The 19,209-nt window shown below is 33.4% G+C and overlaps 1 protein-coding gene across 1 annotated transcript; it reads right to left on the bottom strand.

The window, feature by feature from the left end:
- Positions 1 to 317: 317 nt before the first annotated feature.
- On the bottom strand, positions 318 to 17,983 carry LOC105324475 (phospholipid-transporting ATPase ABCA3). The gene is made up of 21 exons (XM_034449218.2): positions 17,632 to 17,983; positions 16,807 to 17,181; positions 16,625 to 16,660; positions 15,665 to 15,877; positions 15,206 to 15,450; positions 13,794 to 14,022; positions 13,299 to 13,472; positions 12,712 to 12,893; positions 12,456 to 12,584; positions 11,767 to 11,896; positions 11,368 to 11,522; positions 10,500 to 10,655; positions 8,968 to 9,178; positions 8,515 to 8,764; positions 8,222 to 8,358; positions 6,850 to 7,860; positions 6,484 to 6,690; positions 5,628 to 6,121; positions 1,915 to 2,102; positions 1,483 to 1,653; positions 318 to 1,335 (listed from the first exon to the last, which is right to left on the bottom strand). Exons 2-21 carry the CDS (start codon positions 17,093 to 17,095, stop codon positions 852 to 854), a joined length of 5,091 nt encoding a protein of 1,696 aa, XP_034305109.2. The 5' UTR covers positions 17,096 to 17,181; positions 17,632 to 17,983; the 3' UTR covers positions 318 to 851.
- Between the last annotated feature and the right edge of the window lie 1,226 nt (positions 17,984 to 19,209).

The raw sequence follows: 19,209 nt of genomic DNA, 5'->3' as shown, positions 1-19,209 counted from the left end.
TATGGAAGTTTCGATACATCCAATATTATGCGAGTTTTGTCACTTTCGAAATAAAAATTTCCTCCTTTTTTTAACATACTCATTAGGTTTTGACGCGATAATTCTGTTCGGGAGTTATGATCCTTTGATCATTACTGTGTGCATTAAATGCTTAACTAGCAGCCATATATTTGGTGGCATAGGTAAATTCAAGCACATGGTTATGAGCTTACTCACTTTTTTTCCTTCATTCGGCAACAAAACACTAGGACAAGAAGGGTACGCTGTTGTAAATGTACACAGTATTACATAAATCTCAAAGTGAATTGTAGGACCTTAAGTTAAACTTTTAATATACTATTTATATCATACGTGTAATATGCAATAAGACATCTTCAAAAATATTGTAATTGATTGTCAGTACATAATGTACATATAATTTCTATACGCATTCATGTACAATGTCTTTCAGTTATACATCTAGGAACGCTCAATATACAATATACTTCCTACATTCCTGCAAAACAGGGATAGACAGACACGGAAGGGACGATATGTTGATTAACTTAATATATAACAGATTAATGTTCAATATTTTAATTGCAATTGGTGTTTTTGCAAAACAACACATAAGAAAACTTATTTATTTCAAATTGTGTCTTTCTGACATGGACAACCTGCATTGTTTGTTAAAATAAGCATAAACAAAATTGCTTTTTTTTAAAAGTATTTTAATAATAATAAATTGTTAAAAAAAAAAAAATACATCCTGAGTATACAAATCAGGACTGTGACATTTATTGATTTTAGTTCACGAAAGCTGTAGAACTTGCAATTGAATGCAGGGATTTAGATGACTGTGTCAATTGCATTCAGTACGCCGCCATTGCCGGCGACCTAATAATCTGCCCAGCAAAGCCAGGCTTTGATCGACAGCAGAAACAACAAGAACATGAGCCTTTCTTCTCTTTTGGTGGCACCTGTTTCCTAGTAAAGGACAGGAAAACTTGTTCTAGCGAAGTCTGATGAACAGAATAGTCTGCTACTCCGAACTCTGATTTTGTTCTTTCCATTTCTCTGAACAGTTTCGCCAGGGATAAATTTTGATTCGGGATCTGGAAATCCAGATATCCTTGTTGATCCTCAAAGACTTCTGTTCCTGGAAACTCGCCAAACAGGAAATTTCGAATAGGACCAGAATTCACTGCGTTTCCGCTTTCGTCACGTGCTAAACGTATAGTAAGTGTATAACCTTGGGCAAACTTATTCTTGAGATGCTGTGGACTCCCAAAGCAGACAAATTTTCCATTTACCATAATGACAATTTTTGTACAGAGAGCGTCACATTCTTCCATACTGAAAAAAAACCCAAAAATGAAAATTGAACCACTGCAAAAATGATGTCATCCAGCTTGAGAACTACAGTCTGAGAAGTGCTTTTTCAACACTGAATCTCATTCAAAATGAAAAAAGAAATATGAGACTTGGAAATACTGTTCTTACCTGTGAGAAGTTAAGACCAGAGTTCTTCCACTCGCTCGGATTTTAGACAGGACAGTCCAAATTTGTCTACGAGCAGCAGGATCCACGCCTGTTGTCGGTTCATCCAGCATCAAAAATGGTGGGTCTCCTACTAGAGCTATCGCAGTGCTCAACTTTCTTTTGTTCCCGCCACTATGCAAAATTATTTTCAAAATCAGTAGTTCTTTATTTTATCAATACAAAAATTAAACCAAATCCAACTTATTATCAACTAAAACTTAAAACCTATAAAATGGAAATGCATTTTTTTTTCAAGTTTAACCCTCAATGACATTTTTATCATCATGGTTTATCTTTCGGTGAAATTTGCCGTTATTTGTACAAAAAAAAACCCAATGAGAACTCCCTGCTGAAAAATGATCAGAAATGTATTGTTGCTTATATTATCAAGACCTGTATGTTCCACAGAGCTTATTGGCATACTGCTTTAATGTGACCGCTTCTAATAAGTCGTCTATCACGCGGGCTATCTCATCCTCTCTCACCCCACGAAGTCGGGCGTAGAGGGTGAGGATCTCTCTCCCTGTCATGCTTTCGATCAGTGCGTCAAATTGAGGACAATACCCCAAACACCGATGAACCTATTGTAGTAAGACACAAAAAAATGTGTCATCTATTTAAAATCAATGACAGTATTTTACACAACAGTAAACCTGATGAAGTAAGATTAAAAAAAATCATATAAAAATATTATCAACTGATTAAAATCAAACTGAGACAGTATTCCAGAAACTGATGAACCTATTATAGTTTGACAATATCTTCAATATACGTAGTATTGTAACATGATGAATCCGAACTTGAAAAAAAGTATATTCGCATAGCCCCCTAACTCCGTCACTTTCGGGAAACTCCTCGCCGTTTGAAATCAAGTGCGATTATAACGTCATTTTTTGCATGTCAAAAATCTTCAATCAAATGTCAACAATTTGCAACGGTTAAATTTAAGAATGTGTCAAAAAATAGCAGAATTAAACCTTGCTCATTTTATGCACTGTTAATTGTGTGAAATCAGCTAAAACTTTTTCACGGGTGCACTAAAATATCGATATTTTTGACATGCGGGCCCATTCGACCATTTACGGTGGTCAGCCATTTTTAGAGAGGTCAAGATGAAACATTCCACATGTAATACATTTTTGATTAAGGTAATTAATACATTTTTTACAGTCCGCAATAGCTTTTATGCACTACTCTTGATTATAACGTCAAACCGCTCATGCCGATACTTTTGCCTTAAACAGGGTAGCCTATAGATATCTCCGGTATATCGCTATTTAGTATATGCTACATTTCTAAACATGTAATAAATAAATAATAATATGTTTTACGGTGTGACCGTTGGGGCGAGCGCAGAAAGAACCAAACATCTCTCATCATTGTTAATTAAATTCAACATTAACCCGTGCCGTGGACTTGCCCCAACCTAAAAACTTTGGCTTTGTCTCGAAAACTTTTATCACCGCAAGAAACCCGAAGTTATATTAAGGCTAGTACACTGAAACAAATTACCACTCAGAATAGGTTAATTGTAAAACAGACTTATTAAAGTATGTTGAATCAAAGCCGTTTGATTTTTTTTTTCATAAAAAGACAATCATGTTTTATCAATCCTTTACGTTTTAGTAATGGCCACTAAAATCAGTAAAGAATAAACTGCTTGTCTGAGTGTGTTATTTTCCATTTTGTTCCTTGTTATTTTCCTCTGTATCATCAATTCGTTTATAATTTTATGAATTTTTGTGTTTTATATATATGCGTTGTAGACATTTTTTAAATAATTTTTTGTCACCTACCTCGCGCATGCATATTACAATTGGATCAATATGACAGTAAATTAAGTATGGAACTTGCATGTTTATTTACTAAGCAAAAAAAAATATGATCAGAACAAAACCAATCAGCCGAAGATTCACCATTAACACTGATACTAAGTACTAACTACACGTTACAGCCAGTACATTTGCTTGATCCACCACTCTAAATTTATTGCTCGTCAGTTCTCGAAAATTGTCGGATAAATTCGGGAAAGGAAATGACGTCATATATCAGCAAAAGTTCAGATAGGTACAGTTTTTTACGTAAGCATATTTGTTGTTTACTTTAGTGTTTTTAAAGGATTTTTGTTGTTATAAATGAAATAGATGTATACGATTAAGAGGTAAGAATTTTCCTTAGAAACGCTTCCTATTCCATGCACCATGTTACTATGCACCGCAAAGGATTATTTGGATATGTACGAGGGTCAATCAAAAAATACAAAGACAATGTGGCTGTCTATCATATATTTTTAAAGAGAGTCATACTTAAAAGATTAATCTGTGCACCAACACTAATGTTATTGATATACGAAGTTTTAGTCCATTTGATGAAACGGTATTTTTGTTACCCCTTTTTAAAAACAACATGTTTTGTCACCACGGCGCACGGTAACGTTCAAAACACGACGTCAAAATTAAACACGCACAGGTTATAGATATACCCCATCTTCATATCACGCTTAGTGCCTTTCTCCTTACATTTAAAATGGCACTGAACCACTTAACATATAACTTGCACACATCTGTTCGAGAATCATAAGTTAGTTCTTCAAAGTTTTCATTTCTAACCGTGTATCTCTTAGTTTACAGCAAGGATAACCCTAGAAGTCGGTTGACGTTACTTTTTTTTTTTTTTTTTTTTACCAAATATTTACAGATATTCTACTCTCTTTCGGACTGTTTTATATTCAAAATACAATTATCACCACCCCCACAAAATTTATTACAGTTAAACACAAACTTGCAAATAATTGTTGACTTATTTTTTGCACCATTTAGCATTTTCACAGCTTGCGTCGGCTTTTTCCTGGGTTAAATCCATTTTGTTTGTACCTCTCGTTGCGCCGTGACGTCCGGCGACGTCGATGATTTTAGTCAATTTTAAAGAGGACTATCTGTCTTTAGTAACTAATATCTGTTCGACAAAACAGTATATCCTGTCATTGTTTGGAACTTTGAATACCAAGACAAAACTTAATTTGAGGTTTCAATATCATTTGTTTTTAAGCCCAATTTATAGAGATATTACTTTCAACATTATATGGATTATTGTTGACATTACACAAATTTTGACCGTGCGCCGTGACCTCATTTTTGCAGGATTAGATTCTAAATAATTCTTAGAAATAAAGGAATTTATTAACTTTTTTTCTTGGAAACTTTGAAACTGTTGCTAAATTATGTCTACCAAATTTAGTAATGATATGACGTTAAGTAACATAGCTATGACAAAAGTCTTCGTATTTTTTTATTGACCCTCGTAGAACTTGTTCTCGTGGCCTCATAAAAATTTCTTTGAACAATGTGCAGATTTCAACTCGAATTTTCTCCGTTTGTACACGTTGTCTATGGAGCTCGCTACGCGAGCGGCGCTTCGCGCCGCCTCGCTGCGCTCGCTATAAGTAATATATTTATCAATGATATGAAATATTTTAAATATGTAAGGACACAAATCAAACAGCATCCATACATTCTGAAAAGGCCATTGTGATTGTTGTTACATGGACCCATTTTTTATTCTGGCGATCATTTCATTTCGATGAAATTAAATACAATTTAAATTGTATGCACCATTTTTACTTGTTATAACTTGCTAGATACAAATGGAGTTTTAACTAAATTGTTAATGTGTCTTCATTCCCTGCCATATCATAGAGCATGTGGGTGACGGAGTTAGGTTCATAAGATATTATAAGCACGTGTGATAAAAGTCGTATTCAGAGAGCTTATTTGAAAAAAAATAAAAATATTTTTGTTAATAATTTTATAAATTATATTGTTTCAGATTATATTTAGTAATTGCGAATGATAAAAACCACAAAAAATAATTTACAGAGAAACGCGGGAGGTTTTCTTCTTATGGTGACGTAGTTTGGGTATTCGGGGATAATGTTATGAATATTAACTCAGGTAATTTATTATATTTAATTTCATTTTAGCAAGAAACCAACTAATTATATAATATTGTTGAAAACTGCTTATTAATTTTTTCCCCCATAATTCCTAAGTTCAAAGCAAATTTTTTTAATGTTTAGAGTAACGTATTACAAAGAAATATATCTATACCTCATTTAGCTGGCTGTCCACGCAATAGCCATTGACGTAAGCCCTCCCAGTTGAAATCATGACGTCACCAGTGAGCATTTTAAATGTCGTCGTTTTGCCCGCGCCATTTTGACCCAACAATCCAAAACACTCTTGTGCGGATATTCCAACGCTGATATCTTTCACGGCTTCAAACCTGTTCAAAGTTCCAAATGTTTTCCTCAAATTCTTGATTATCAATTTATCTGTATTCATAAGGGCGCTAATTTGTGCTGAATTCACTCTGTTTTCTTCTTCAATGACGTCAGAGTCTTGAACCATGACGTTGTCCGGGTCAGTAATACTGAGTTTATTACACAGGGCTCTGTAGACAAGCCTCTGTATTACCCCGCTGTCTATTATAAACACTAGTACCATATATACGACAAACTGGAGGGCCATCATACACAGGTATTTGCCACATCCCGGGTAATCCAACTCCAAGTAATCGCTGTCCGGACATTTTTCATCTGAACCTGTTAATAGATAATCAAAAAAGTTTTAGAAACTTTAACAGAATCAAAATCATAGTATTCATAGAAAAGTATAAAAAAAAAAGTTTTTGTTAATTTTATACATCTTTGATTATCTTATGTAATAAATAATAATTTTTATTGTGCTTTTATCACACCTTTTAACATTTTGTTACAACACGACAAAACAAAAACCCGACAAAATTAGTTTGTCGTACAATGCAAATAAATTGTTACTTAAATGCTTGTAAACGGCAATGTAAGGGCCAAATAAAAGTCTTTCGTAAATTTATACTGAATAAGAAATGTTTCTCTAATAACCACATTTTTTCTTTTAAAAAAAATCGACAAAAAAATGTGGATACCTCCAAAAAATGTGAGTGTAGGATGATCGTGTTTGTTGGGGTGGAGACATTTCAACCGCTTAGCATACCGGACATATATGTTAATTATACTCTTTCCTAGGCAGTAATGAGGAAAGAAAACCATAAATACATTGTCCATCTTTTCGGCAGAGTCACTAGTCTCCTTTACAGGGTAGAGAAAGGTGACAGTAAGTAGTGTGAAAAGACCTACAAAAAATAAGAAATTATTTTTCTTTTTTACATCAGAATGTATTGATGAATTAAACTTAGTAAAGTTTAACATTACCATCATCCTATATTTCAGAACTTTAATTTTAAAATAAAATTCATAAAGAAGAAGAACCACATTTTTCTTTATAGACTTACCAACAACGATATTTATGATGATGATAACCACCGTTCCGCCTGCAGGCGATCGAAAGAGAAACTGCAAAAGGTACATGAATGATATGGACGCAAACCCAAACATGAGAAAACAGAAAAACAGTAAGCCAAGTCTGCCTTCCTCAACGTATGCCGGGATTTTATAGGCTGCAAAACAAACCAAAATGAAGACGATTGGTACCAAGTAATGAAGCATGTCCCAGATTAGGTTTGCCATCCAAAACACTATGGAACTGACTCCACTAACTTTTTGCAAGTGCTTCGCTCCAGACGATCTTTCTCGAATATGAAAGACGCAAAACGAAGCAACGAGACAAGAAAGTCCAAACAACACACACTCAGCGATGCCTAGACCCTTAAACATTTCTAACCCGGCTGTTTCATATTCCACATAGTAACTGTCTGGCATCGGGTGGTTTATGGTTTGTATGTTTTTGCTTTCTCCACAATGGAGCTTTAAAAGAAAATTCATTGTATTTACAAGACTGATCCCAGCAGAATGAATAGCATCGCCATTATAATAGCTCACAACATCACTGCCATTTACTCCAAACCCGATAAGGTAGTGAGATCTGAAAGTTCTTTTCCCCATGTCTTTGGTTTTGTCCAACCAGAACTCACTTATATTAAACTTTAAAGGGGGTTTTGGATTGTATTCGATAACATTAAGTCCCCTTTTTTCAAACCATTGAGAGAATGCTTCAGTAAGATTTTTTGCTGTCTCTGTTGGTCTGCGTCCAGCTGAGATCGTTGTGGTAGTGTCTGGATAGGGATCCAGATTCAGAGTCAATGGCGGTTCAATGTCAAATGTTAACTGAGAAATGGATTGGTCTGCTAAAAGACCACATAGTCCAAGAAGGATCGGTACAATGAGTTGAAATAAAATCATAACCTTGCTTCTCCAGGTATGCAAAGCTTTCTTTACAAGCAAGCCATAAACCTGCTGCAGGATAACCCGTATTCCTGTATTTTTCTCAAATCCCCTATTAAATTCTGAAAAGAAATATAAATGAGCATAAAACATATACTGTATACAGGGAAACATTCACCCCCGTTTTTTTTCTTGGCCCTTTCGCCCTTGTTTTCATCGGGCAAATTTAAAATTGGGTGAATTCCAATGTCTTAAATCATCTTTTCGTAACCTTAAACGTGTCTGGAGAATTCAAGGCGGGGCGAAACTGTTTGCAAGTGTTAAAGGGCGAAAATTACACGGGGCGAAAATAATCCAGTGTACAGTATGTTCTGTAACAATTTTTAAAGTCGTTGTTTTGAAGTACAACAAAGAAACGAAAAACAAAGGGTTGATAAAAATGTGTTCAACAAGGATTTTATAGAGATTTTTGTACAAATGTACCTATATCCACATTTACATCCACTAGATGTTGTACAAAAGGAACATCGTCATCTATATCCAACGGAACATGGGGAGCATCTCTTTCGTCTTGTTCGTGTGTAATTTCCACCCTTTCTCCGATCCTATCATCCTTTACCCTAAAAAATAAACATCTAATTTTTAGTCCATTTCATACATTTTGTTTACAAACATGCATTCTGTCTTGCAATAGTTATAAATTATAAAAGAAACCGTCCTATTTGTTTGATATATCGGTTTAATTTGAGAGCTGTTTGAAAAGAAATTAAACTTACTTGAGAAAAACTTCCTCCATCGTTGTTGCGGACAACCCAAAGCTGCCTACCCCTATTTGGGATCCATTTTCTTCCAATTCGCTGAACAAAGCTTCAAAATTTGCAGTTTCTTCAGTGGGGAGAAGTACTGAGACCTCAGCACCAACCTCCATCTCAACAGATGCTTTTGGGATATGTTTGTGTATTATTCCCATCATGCAGTCAATGTCGCAGTTGCGTGCTTTTACGATTACTAGGTGGTATCCAGCACCTTAGGTAAAATCACAACATAGTACAAAACAAATTGACCATTTCTTTATTACAGTACAGCAAAGTTATTTGATTTTACAAAAATTAAGGATTCATCACTATGTATACTCTTTTATTATGAAAAGTTATAAATCTATAAACATCAATAATGTCATCATATACAAATGTAGCTTTAAAAAGATACAGACAATTCTGCCAACGTACCATAAAGCTTTTTAAGAAATAGCGATGATCCACAACATTTGATTTCGCCGTCAGCCATAATCGCAATTCGATCACCAAGTACATCCGCCTCATCCATGAAATGAGTGGATAAAACAATAGTTCTGCCCTCTTTATACTTTTGTAGTATGTTCCACATTTGGCGCCTAGCCCCAGGATCCATACCAGAGGTTGGTTCGTCGAGAATTATTACCTTGGGTTTTAATGGTCGTATACATTTAGTTAAATGAGCGAGAAAAATCATCATGATAACTAGACTGTGACCCGTGCGTGCACGGGTTGACATTGCATATCGGACATTTACGAAATAGGTACATCGACACTTCCTATTATTGACATTCACATAACAAAGCTATAAGCATACAATTATGCTATTAATTTCACTACACTTTCCTCAGTTTGAATAATCTAACTATGTCTCGGGAAAGGCCCTCACCACAGTTAGAATGCCTCCCATGTACCCGTATTGTAGCAGAAAATTGCAGAATCGCTCCGGAACGACTTTGGAGAAAGTTATGAAGTTGCCTTGAAAATATTTTTGAGACTGCAAATACCTTTCAACTAAAAATGTTTATCCATAGAATGGAAGAATTCAACACCTTTTCACCAACGTACACGTATTTTCTTTGTAAAACTGGGTCCGTAGGACATTATTCATTTTTACGATTAAACATAGTCTATCTTCACTCTCCTAACAAATATAATGTAACTTTTTTGCATGTAATCAAATATTTTTTGTCATCACGAAGACAAATGTAAGTACTTAGTTGAAATGTGTGTATTTGTTATTTTATACTTTCTCTCATAAGAAATCATTAATATATATGAACAGAATATATAGCAAAAGTCCAATGAACATTTACCCGTATTTGTATTATTATTTCTGAGTTTATTCATGCAGATGTGATATTGTGGAAACATAAACTAAAGATCCCGTTAGCGTGTATGTATTGCGCAAGCGCAAGATTGTAAAATTAAAAAAAATCCAGATGATTCCGGGATTTTTTTCAGGAATTTTCGTTGATTATTAATTAGCGAAGCTTAACTGAGAAAAAATAAAAACAAATTGGTAACATTCAAGTACCAATGATGTTTAAAATATATAAAACAAAAGACAGTATTCTTCCGATGTCTCGGTATTAAAGATCATAAATTCGAGTCTATTATTTTAATATACTAGTATAGATAACTTGTATAACGCCCGAGTATCACATGACATCTTTTACTACTCGGAACATTTCAAAAAGAGGGCATTTGTGATGATATTTAAACGTTCTTTTGTTTGTTTTAAATTCATAGGTCTGTAAAAATAATACATTTTTGTCATTGTTGTATTGTACATGTAAATTAAATTTATTGTCAATAAATTATAAATACTAAGTATGTAAATTGATATTTTGGGGGGCAAACATGCAAAAAAGACATTAGAACTTGCAACCTTCATTTCATTTAAAAAGTTATTTCACTGCAGAGAAAAAATTGCAATTGGCTGATGGTTTTATATTTTGTCTCACCTTGGACCCTCCAATCAACGCTATCGCCACAGATAATTTTCGTTTCTGTCCGCCAGACAAAGTACGTGCCAAATCATTTTGCTTTTCCTGGAGTCTAAAGGCTTTCAGGGTTTCCGATATGTCGTTATCTAATGTGTTTCTGCTGCATCCTTTAAGCTATGAAATGTTTTTTTTTAATTAAATTAAATATTTAAAACCAGGTAGAAGTTTGGCAAAAAATGAAAAATTTCATTTTACATTCCATTTCAACATTTCAATCAATTCTTATATAATGTAATTCATTCATTTTTTTTTAGATTTCTTAATTATTCTTACTTAATCTTTTATGATGAATAACCAGTTATGAAATTCAATATTAAACCTTTATGACTTTTCTTCACTAAATGAAAAACCAATGAAATTCTCTACATCTTTCCGTATATCCGGTTTTTTCCGCGTGTCACAAAATTTGCAAAAATGGGGAAAATATGTTGGATTTTTAATTTTCGTCAGTCATTTTTTGCGATTTTAAAAGTGTCTTTTAGAAAATAATAAAGGATATAATTTCTGTGTATTCAATATTTTGCGATTTTAAAGAGATCGAAAAAAATGCGATCATCGCAAAATTTACCGGATATACGGTATTATGATTACTGTTCAGAAGGTTGGGTATTCAACAAACTATCTATCAGATCCATTTTAATTTTTTCAAAAATTGTGTTTTAAGGTTTAGACTTTTATTTTGTAAATAAAAATTACATTTATATTAGATTTAAAATTTTAGAATTTCCCTGTATCTTTATATTGCGCTCTTATTTTTAATGAGATTAATATAGTATAAAAATTGCCACGACCATTGAACCCTCTTAATATACATTTGCTCAAGTACCTTAAAGTAGAACTCTAACTGTTGTTTTACGGTCAAGTTGTCAAACAAAGTATTGTGCTGTGGACAGAGACCTAAACTACCCCTGACACTGCTGATATCAGTGTTGATGTCATACCCGTTTACTCTTGCAGACCCGGATGTTGATGGAATAAACCCTAAATATAGGTGAAAAGTCCAATTTACTAACAATTACAGTGCAGCTATTTGCGAATTAGTCAACTGATTGTTAACCAACACAAATGGAATTGTGACTGAAGGGCTGCATCTGAGTGACTGAATGACAAACATACTAATATACCATTCAGTCACCTTTTGGTCAACGTTCAATCGACTGACACAGAGATTCATCCTGCACTTTATGAAACATATAGTCATCGTTAGTTTAAAATGACAACACACCAGTCAACATGGACATGGTTGTAGTTTTTCCGGCGCCATTGTGTCCGAGAAGGGCGGTGATTTGACCTTGGTATATATCGAGAGTTGTTCCTTTTACGGCAACAACCTCTTTCATGTCTGATTTAAACACCTGTGAAATTAATTACAACGTTGTAAAACGATATTGACATATCAATAATTATTGCTTTAAAATTTATAAATGATTCTTGCAAGGAAGAAATTGATGATTTCATTAAATGCTACAGTTACTTCAATCAATTAAATCCTAATTGTTCCTCGTCATATAAATTAAGCAATGCATAAATCTAATTACGAGTTACAATAACAAAGCATAGAATTTATTAACATTACGCTTATATAACATCAACTCTTTTGATATGTTTTTTTTTTCTCTCCATTAAAAGTCACCAATATGTTTAAATCAATTGTGCGTAAAGTTAATTGCTAAAGCAAAGAAATTCTAATGATCTGTACAAACAGAAAACTAGAATAATCCCCATTTGTCCATTCAACTGGCTGAACATTTATATATCTGTATTCAAAATCTGCATAATTATGTCTTGATAATTACATTGATGCTATTAAACATTGATATAAGTTTCATAGCCATACATGTAGATGTTTAACAAAATTGCTAACTTTCTTCTTTTAAATTTGTTCTGCTTTCATTAACTTGCTATTTTACCCACCTTACTTAGATTGTTCATACTGATTCCGACATTGAGTCCATGTGGATCGCTCTCGAAGAATTTGGGATCCCGTCTGGTTTCCTCACTTGACATTTTTTGAATCTTCTCCCCGCCACACCAGTAAGTTTTCTTTTATGAAAAAAAGAAAAGAAAAAAAAAATTTGTATTGAAGATCATTTCATTATCATTAAATTTTTTAATAAAAAAAGAAATTAAACTAAAAAGATGTAATTGAAATGTTAAAATGATTACAGACCGTGAAAGGGAAATAATACGGTTGAGGAACACCATATTCTCCGGGCCTGACACCGTCAATGTACCACGTGAGCAGGAAGTAGATGGCGCTATCAATCCAAAGCATCAAGATGGCGTCACCAAACGTGAAGGTTCCGTCAACTGTTGGAGGTTTGGTAAAAGTGTTCCACTGAACACCTTTTCCTGTGGATTTTAATATGGATCATGAATAATTAGAAAATCATATTTCGCTTAACTATGATACGTTTTTGGTCATTTTTTTTTGTGTTTGCAATACATAGAAATTACAACTTGGCTATGTTATCTACTAGGAAATAATCCATTAGAGACCATTTTTGATGAACGTTAAATTTTCTCTACATTGCGAAACTTAGTCTTGAATTACCTTAACTATTTCTTTTTGGACCATGAATTCTTTGACAAAATGTGGCAATATAGCAAACTTGTTGAGTGTTCGATTAAACATATCCAGTAGTTATACATCATATAATCTTACTGGATTCCATGGTACTGTTGTAATTTGGAAACGTCTACACTCACAAAAACAACAAACAAAGAAACGATCAATCTTGGTTTGAAAATACCTACCTATTGCTTCGTATTCAGTAATAGATGAAAACCCAGTCGCCATGGCCATATTGTTCAAGAGGCACAAGGCCATTCTTTGGGATCTCGTCAGGTCGGCATACTTCGTTATCAACCCAAAATGAGGAGTCACGGTGATAAAGTAGACGAACGCACAAAAATAGGATGCTGTGTTGGCTAGAATATAAAGGGTTTACTTCTAACAGAGTTTTACATTATAATAGTTTTTCTCAGTATTTAAATATTTCATACAAAAAAATACAATTCTTTGAAAGATGATTTCTAATCTATTTATCTATATCTTCATTTATCTATTTGATTTTATTTGTATAAATTTATTTAATTATTTATTCATTTATTTAAATATATTTATTTGTTATTTATTTATTTATTTATTAATTTGATTATTTTTTTTTAAATTTATTTATTCATTTATATATATTGCAAAGAATTGTATAACCAATACAGAAAATTAATATACCATTCAGATACGTTTACCTTTGTTGAAGAAACTGCTAAACAGAAAGGAAAAAGCCACAACAGACACGCCGTATGACAGGTAGAAGAAGAAGATCAGGGAGGAATCCGAGAAGTCAAACATTTTGGCAGATCCTGCTTGAATGATGATGACAGTGATTGCGAACGTGATGGTTAGGAAGATAAATCCTTTGAAAAACCAGGAGAACCAGTAAACAAAGGAACTAAGTCCCATCATCCTTAGCGTTTCCTGCAAGAAACAAAGCATTAAATTTTTTTTCAAATTTATCGCTCAAATCTTCCCATTGAACAATATTCAGGAAAAAGGGTGTGTGCAGATACATTTACATGAAAGTGAGGTCTGATTGTCCTAAGATTTGATGTTCAGGGCAGAATAAGATAGTACATGACATTTTTTTCTTTTTCTTAATTATATAAAACAAATTACTGTAAACCGTACCGTTATTATACAAATGCCAAAAATAGAGATTTAACATAATTCAAATTAAGGTGCAGTTTTCAGAAAGTGCAAATATTTATAATGTTGCTGCAAGACATTACGACTACCTTTGTTTTTTATTTGCTCGTTTTCCTGTCAATGACAAGCTTCAAATAAAAAGATTATGTAAAGATTACTAAATAATTTTTATAAGGAAAACTTTCTTTGAAAGGATTTTGAATTCCTACCGCACTTGCGGTAATAACGTGCAATTTGAGTTTATTTGAATATATGAAGTACTGGGTAGGTGATTGTGAGATTTTGGGGAGAGGAAGTACAGTAACTACCGCATATCAGGTTTTTTCCGCGTGTATCCAATTCCCGCTTTGTTCGCAGCGTTTTTCAAATCGCGGAAAATAAATGATCTATGGTATGGCTTATATGGATTTCTCAAAAACAGAATATAAGAAGGCTGCGAAATGAAACACTGCCAGTGGCATTTTTAGCTGACACAGTGTTGCAAGTCTGGTGATCGGAAAAGTTTCCAAGTCATTTAACCATTCATGAATTAAAAATACAAGCTGGAATGCAATGATCAAGTGATATGCCTCATTCCTGTAATCCTAGAGCTCTTTTGTACTCCAATTAAGATTTTCTTTACAAAGATTCAAGCAAAGGGAAATTCAAAAGTTCAGAGTGATTGCATTTTCGCCATTTGATCAGTTTTGACCTCTCCTATAAGACACACACAGCAATGGGCCATGGTCACTTTCACAATTAGTAGATTATATATTAAGAGTATTTTTCATATAGGCTCAATAGACCAAACACATCTACCTCAATGAAGGGTGTTTGATACTCTAAAAACTCTTTTTGTTTGGTTCCGATACATGTAAGGTCCGAACTTAACAGTATGGATAATTTAAATGACCAAACGTACACATACAATCATACATACAGTGCATCATAAATTTATATTAATATGATTTCTTACTTTTAATTTCTTCTCTCGGTCGTGAACTATCTCCTTTGTTAGCTGTAGTGTAGGTAAAACCAAGCCTAGAACGAGGGTGACTGCAACAGAGTATTTTATAAAGATACCCAACTGGTAGGTATAATAGGGCGGGTAGGGCATTCTCATGGTCGTTATGTTCATCATGGTTGCAGAGGGGTTGAAGTGTTTGATGATGGCTGTATCGATCCCAAACATTAGAACCAGAAATCCATTATCAAAATACGCTGAAATCATAAACAGTAATGAATATAGACAAAGTTTTGAATAAATAATTTATTAAAGTAGTATATGATATAACAGAGAGAGAGAGAGAGAGAGTGAGAGAGAGAGAGAAAGAGAGAGAGAGGGGGAGAGAGAGAGACAGACAGACAGCTAAAGAGAAAGATATAAAGAGAGAATGTTATCTTGCATTTCAATAAATAGTTACACGTAACATACGCTGTAACCAGCTTGGTCCTTGGAAATAATCATGGTCAAAATACTTGGATGTGGTTGACCATTCCCCGGTCATTCGAATTTTGTAGGTGACGTCATCAGGCAATACGGAGTCGTTGGAATGTGACGGATCAAAAACTACTCCAACTGTACTATAACGGTACCCATCACTTATGTTTTGGTAGTAATTAAGAAGATCAACTTCCGTCGCAAATCCTTAAAGATAATACAGTTAATCTATAATTATTCAACAGAACCAATTAGTCTACTTATCAATTGGACCACTGGACAGATCCAACTGAATTCGCATACTATTGCGCAGGTACAATGTAAATATAGATCAAATGCACTAATTCTGGCGTTGACGTCACATGCATTGGCATAAGTATCATGAATAATTCGTGAAATAAATCACACAAGAAACACATTTGGAGGATTCTCAACTAAAAGAAAGTACACATACATGTAAAAGAAGTGCAATTAAAATCGATCAAATGGAAAATATTCAAGATATTTTCAATGATATATTATCATATTTTACTCGTAAAAGCTCACAAGAACGAAAACAGATTTCTTGCGAGGAATTTATAATTGGAATTGCATGTTGACATCTTTTCTCCATCCGGAATACCTCGCACAATTTTTCAACTTATCATCCGGGTACTTTCATCTAGATTGCAATGCAAAAATCCCGTTGACATTTTTTTAGCCGTGTAATAGACCTGACAAGCTAGAGAACTAGTTTCAAAAGATAAACCTTGGGAATTTTTCATACTATATTAAATGAGTATCGTTTGAACCCCCATGTATTTATAAATATCGAATAATTTAAGGAAATATGCGGCATAAATATCTTGGGACAGGCTATTGTACATGACTTGTACATTGTATACATTAGTGACACTGTCATATTCAGGGAGATAATTTGAATAATTAGTTCTATACTGTCTATTACTGTTTTACCTTTCATGGATGAATTACTTGGGAATCTACTTCGTTCTGAAAAGATTTATAGAAAAAAAAATTTAATGCTTTTAAGTAAATGTTAACGAGCAAAGGAAATCTATATCTTTGCATAACATAATACAAATAGCAACTCATTTAAAAAAGGATGTGAAAAAAAGAAAAGTTCTGTGAATAATTACCTTTCAAAATCTGACGAGTGTTATTCATAACCTTTGTAATCAACGTCGTGTTGGGGGCGTAGAGAACTTCATTATAACTCCAATACTCAAAACCGATAGGGTTTGCTTCATATATCGTAGCATTTTTTAACTGTGGCTTAAAATCGCTGAGATTTCGTATTACAATAAGCACAATAGGAAAAACCAACGGCAACACAATCTCAAAAACCGTCACACAGAGTTTTCGTCTTTGGAGAAGAATATTTTTCCACGTTAGCAGCAGAAACTGTGTAAATAGTCCGGCCACCATTTTATAGTATATTTAAGATCGTTTTTCCCTGTGTTTGATCACTGGCACATGGTCGCTGCAATCGGGTTTTTCCAAAATGTCACTTCCTTGTCCCGAAAAAAAAGTGCTTGATAAAGAGTTGATTGATAATTTGTCTCTTTCTTTTTTATCTTAATTTTCTAAATGCAAAATTCATTTTTTCTTATATTGGTAAATGTTCGCAAGCTATCAATAAAAATAAGAATTGATCATGCATTTTCAATTTCCGCAGCCAACATTTAATACTTTTGCATCAAAATGTTTACTTTAAAATATTCTAATATTCCAATAAACGTTTTTGCTTCTTGAAAATGTAGTTCATAGTACGTACTTGTGTATCAAGAGACACAAATCGTGAAAAGGTTATAAATGGCGTCTTAAATGTAAGTATGATAATTATCAAATAACAAATTATGCGATTTTTTTTCCCCATTTACAATTTGAATCAGTGAAAATTCGACAGAAAGATCATAAATATCCGAGGAATGAAAAAAAGGTATATATCATTAAGTACGTACCTTAATTTTATAAATGAAACACGTCTGGGAAACGAATCCAAAACACTGCAGATTGAAACGCAAACCGGCGGTTAATAAGGCGTAATCGTTTAAATTTCAAATATTAAAGGATATCATCAATTAGGTATTGATGTTTTCCTTGAATAAAAAAAGGGATGAAAGCAAAATATTTCCTTTTTGATTAAAGTGTTGTGCAATGATAACCGAACCAGAGCATGTCGTAAGGATGTCATTAAAAAAATATATTTACAAAAGATACCGATGAACGGCCGGATTAATAGATTATGGTGGTCACGTGTCTTTTACAAATCAACAATTCTTAACTGCATGGGTATGATCTAGCCCATCCATGATCTAAAAGTCATATGCTCAGTAATCATCAAAGGTTATTAATTAGTTAAACTACACGTTGTTTATAATATGAACTTTAGTACTTCCTGTTTATTTTTGAAGTAATCTCCTTTTAACAAAATACTTAACACAATACAAAGTAACTGCATGTGGCATATGAAACACATATATTTGCAAATATGAGATAAACTAAGTACTACATGTACAATTATTCATGAATTTGCCGCACGGCTTATAGGCAAATACGAGATAATCTATCGATAGCAAGGAGATTCGTGCACGTGTATAATGAATTTGACTAAGATTCGAGGGGCACCTCTTAGTGAGTCAGGAGAGATATTTCTAGATATATAATACATGAAGAAACATGCATACATGTGCATGTATTTTAAAGATTACTTTCAAAATTACGTTTGTAATTATATAAAGTATATAAAGCAAATATTCAAACGATTCGCAGTATTGGGTCTTAACACCCGCTACAATTTTGTGACATGGTTTGTAACGCAGACAGTTTAGGGCATGGAATACACCCCCCCCCCACTCCCCGGCTTCATATCTTCAAAATATTAAATGAATCTGAGGCTAAAATACATTCATCCCACAAATAATCATTCTGATTTGCATATAATTTGATTTATATCTCATGTACATGTAATCTATTTGATTCTGTATGTTGAAGAGAAGAATCTAAAGCTTAATATATTTTTAAATATTCGTAGTTTTTACTAACAAAAAAGGAGGATTTACGTAGTTTTTAAACGTCATATGTTCATGGTTTTCTTTGGTACAAAGGAACGAGGAAGTTAAAAACGCACTTTGCACTCTTTTGTTTGTCTTTTTTATTTCATATAAAATTATATATAAATAAATATCTATATTTTTCGGCAAATTCACAATTATGCAACATATCTAACTTACATTTATCGGTGGCACCTTTCAAAAGGTGATTTCAACATATTATACATATTTGATATACGCGGAGAGCAAGCGCGAGATTTAACTGCACAAATAATAATGTTAGCGTTATGGATTCTTTTGCATGTGCAAACTAATAGGAGTCTTTTTGAATTAGTTTTGTCACTATTTTCTACGATTTTTCATGACGGATTGAGTATATATACAAGAGACGTGCGATGGCATAATTATCCTGTCTGATAAGAAGTGGATGATAAAGTCGTGTAATTCAGTACTGAGCAGATTTTATCATATGTCAAGTTTATAGTA

Source organism: Magallana gigas, chromosome 4 (assembly GCF_963853765.1).
Source record: "Magallana gigas chromosome 4, xbMagGiga1.1, whole genome shotgun sequence".
NCBI classification, from domain to species: Eukaryota; Metazoa; Mollusca; class Bivalvia; order Ostreida; family Ostreidae; genus Magallana; species Magallana gigas.
Note: the sequence above shows the minus strand (reverse complement) of the source record. Positions and strands in the feature narration are given on the sequence as shown.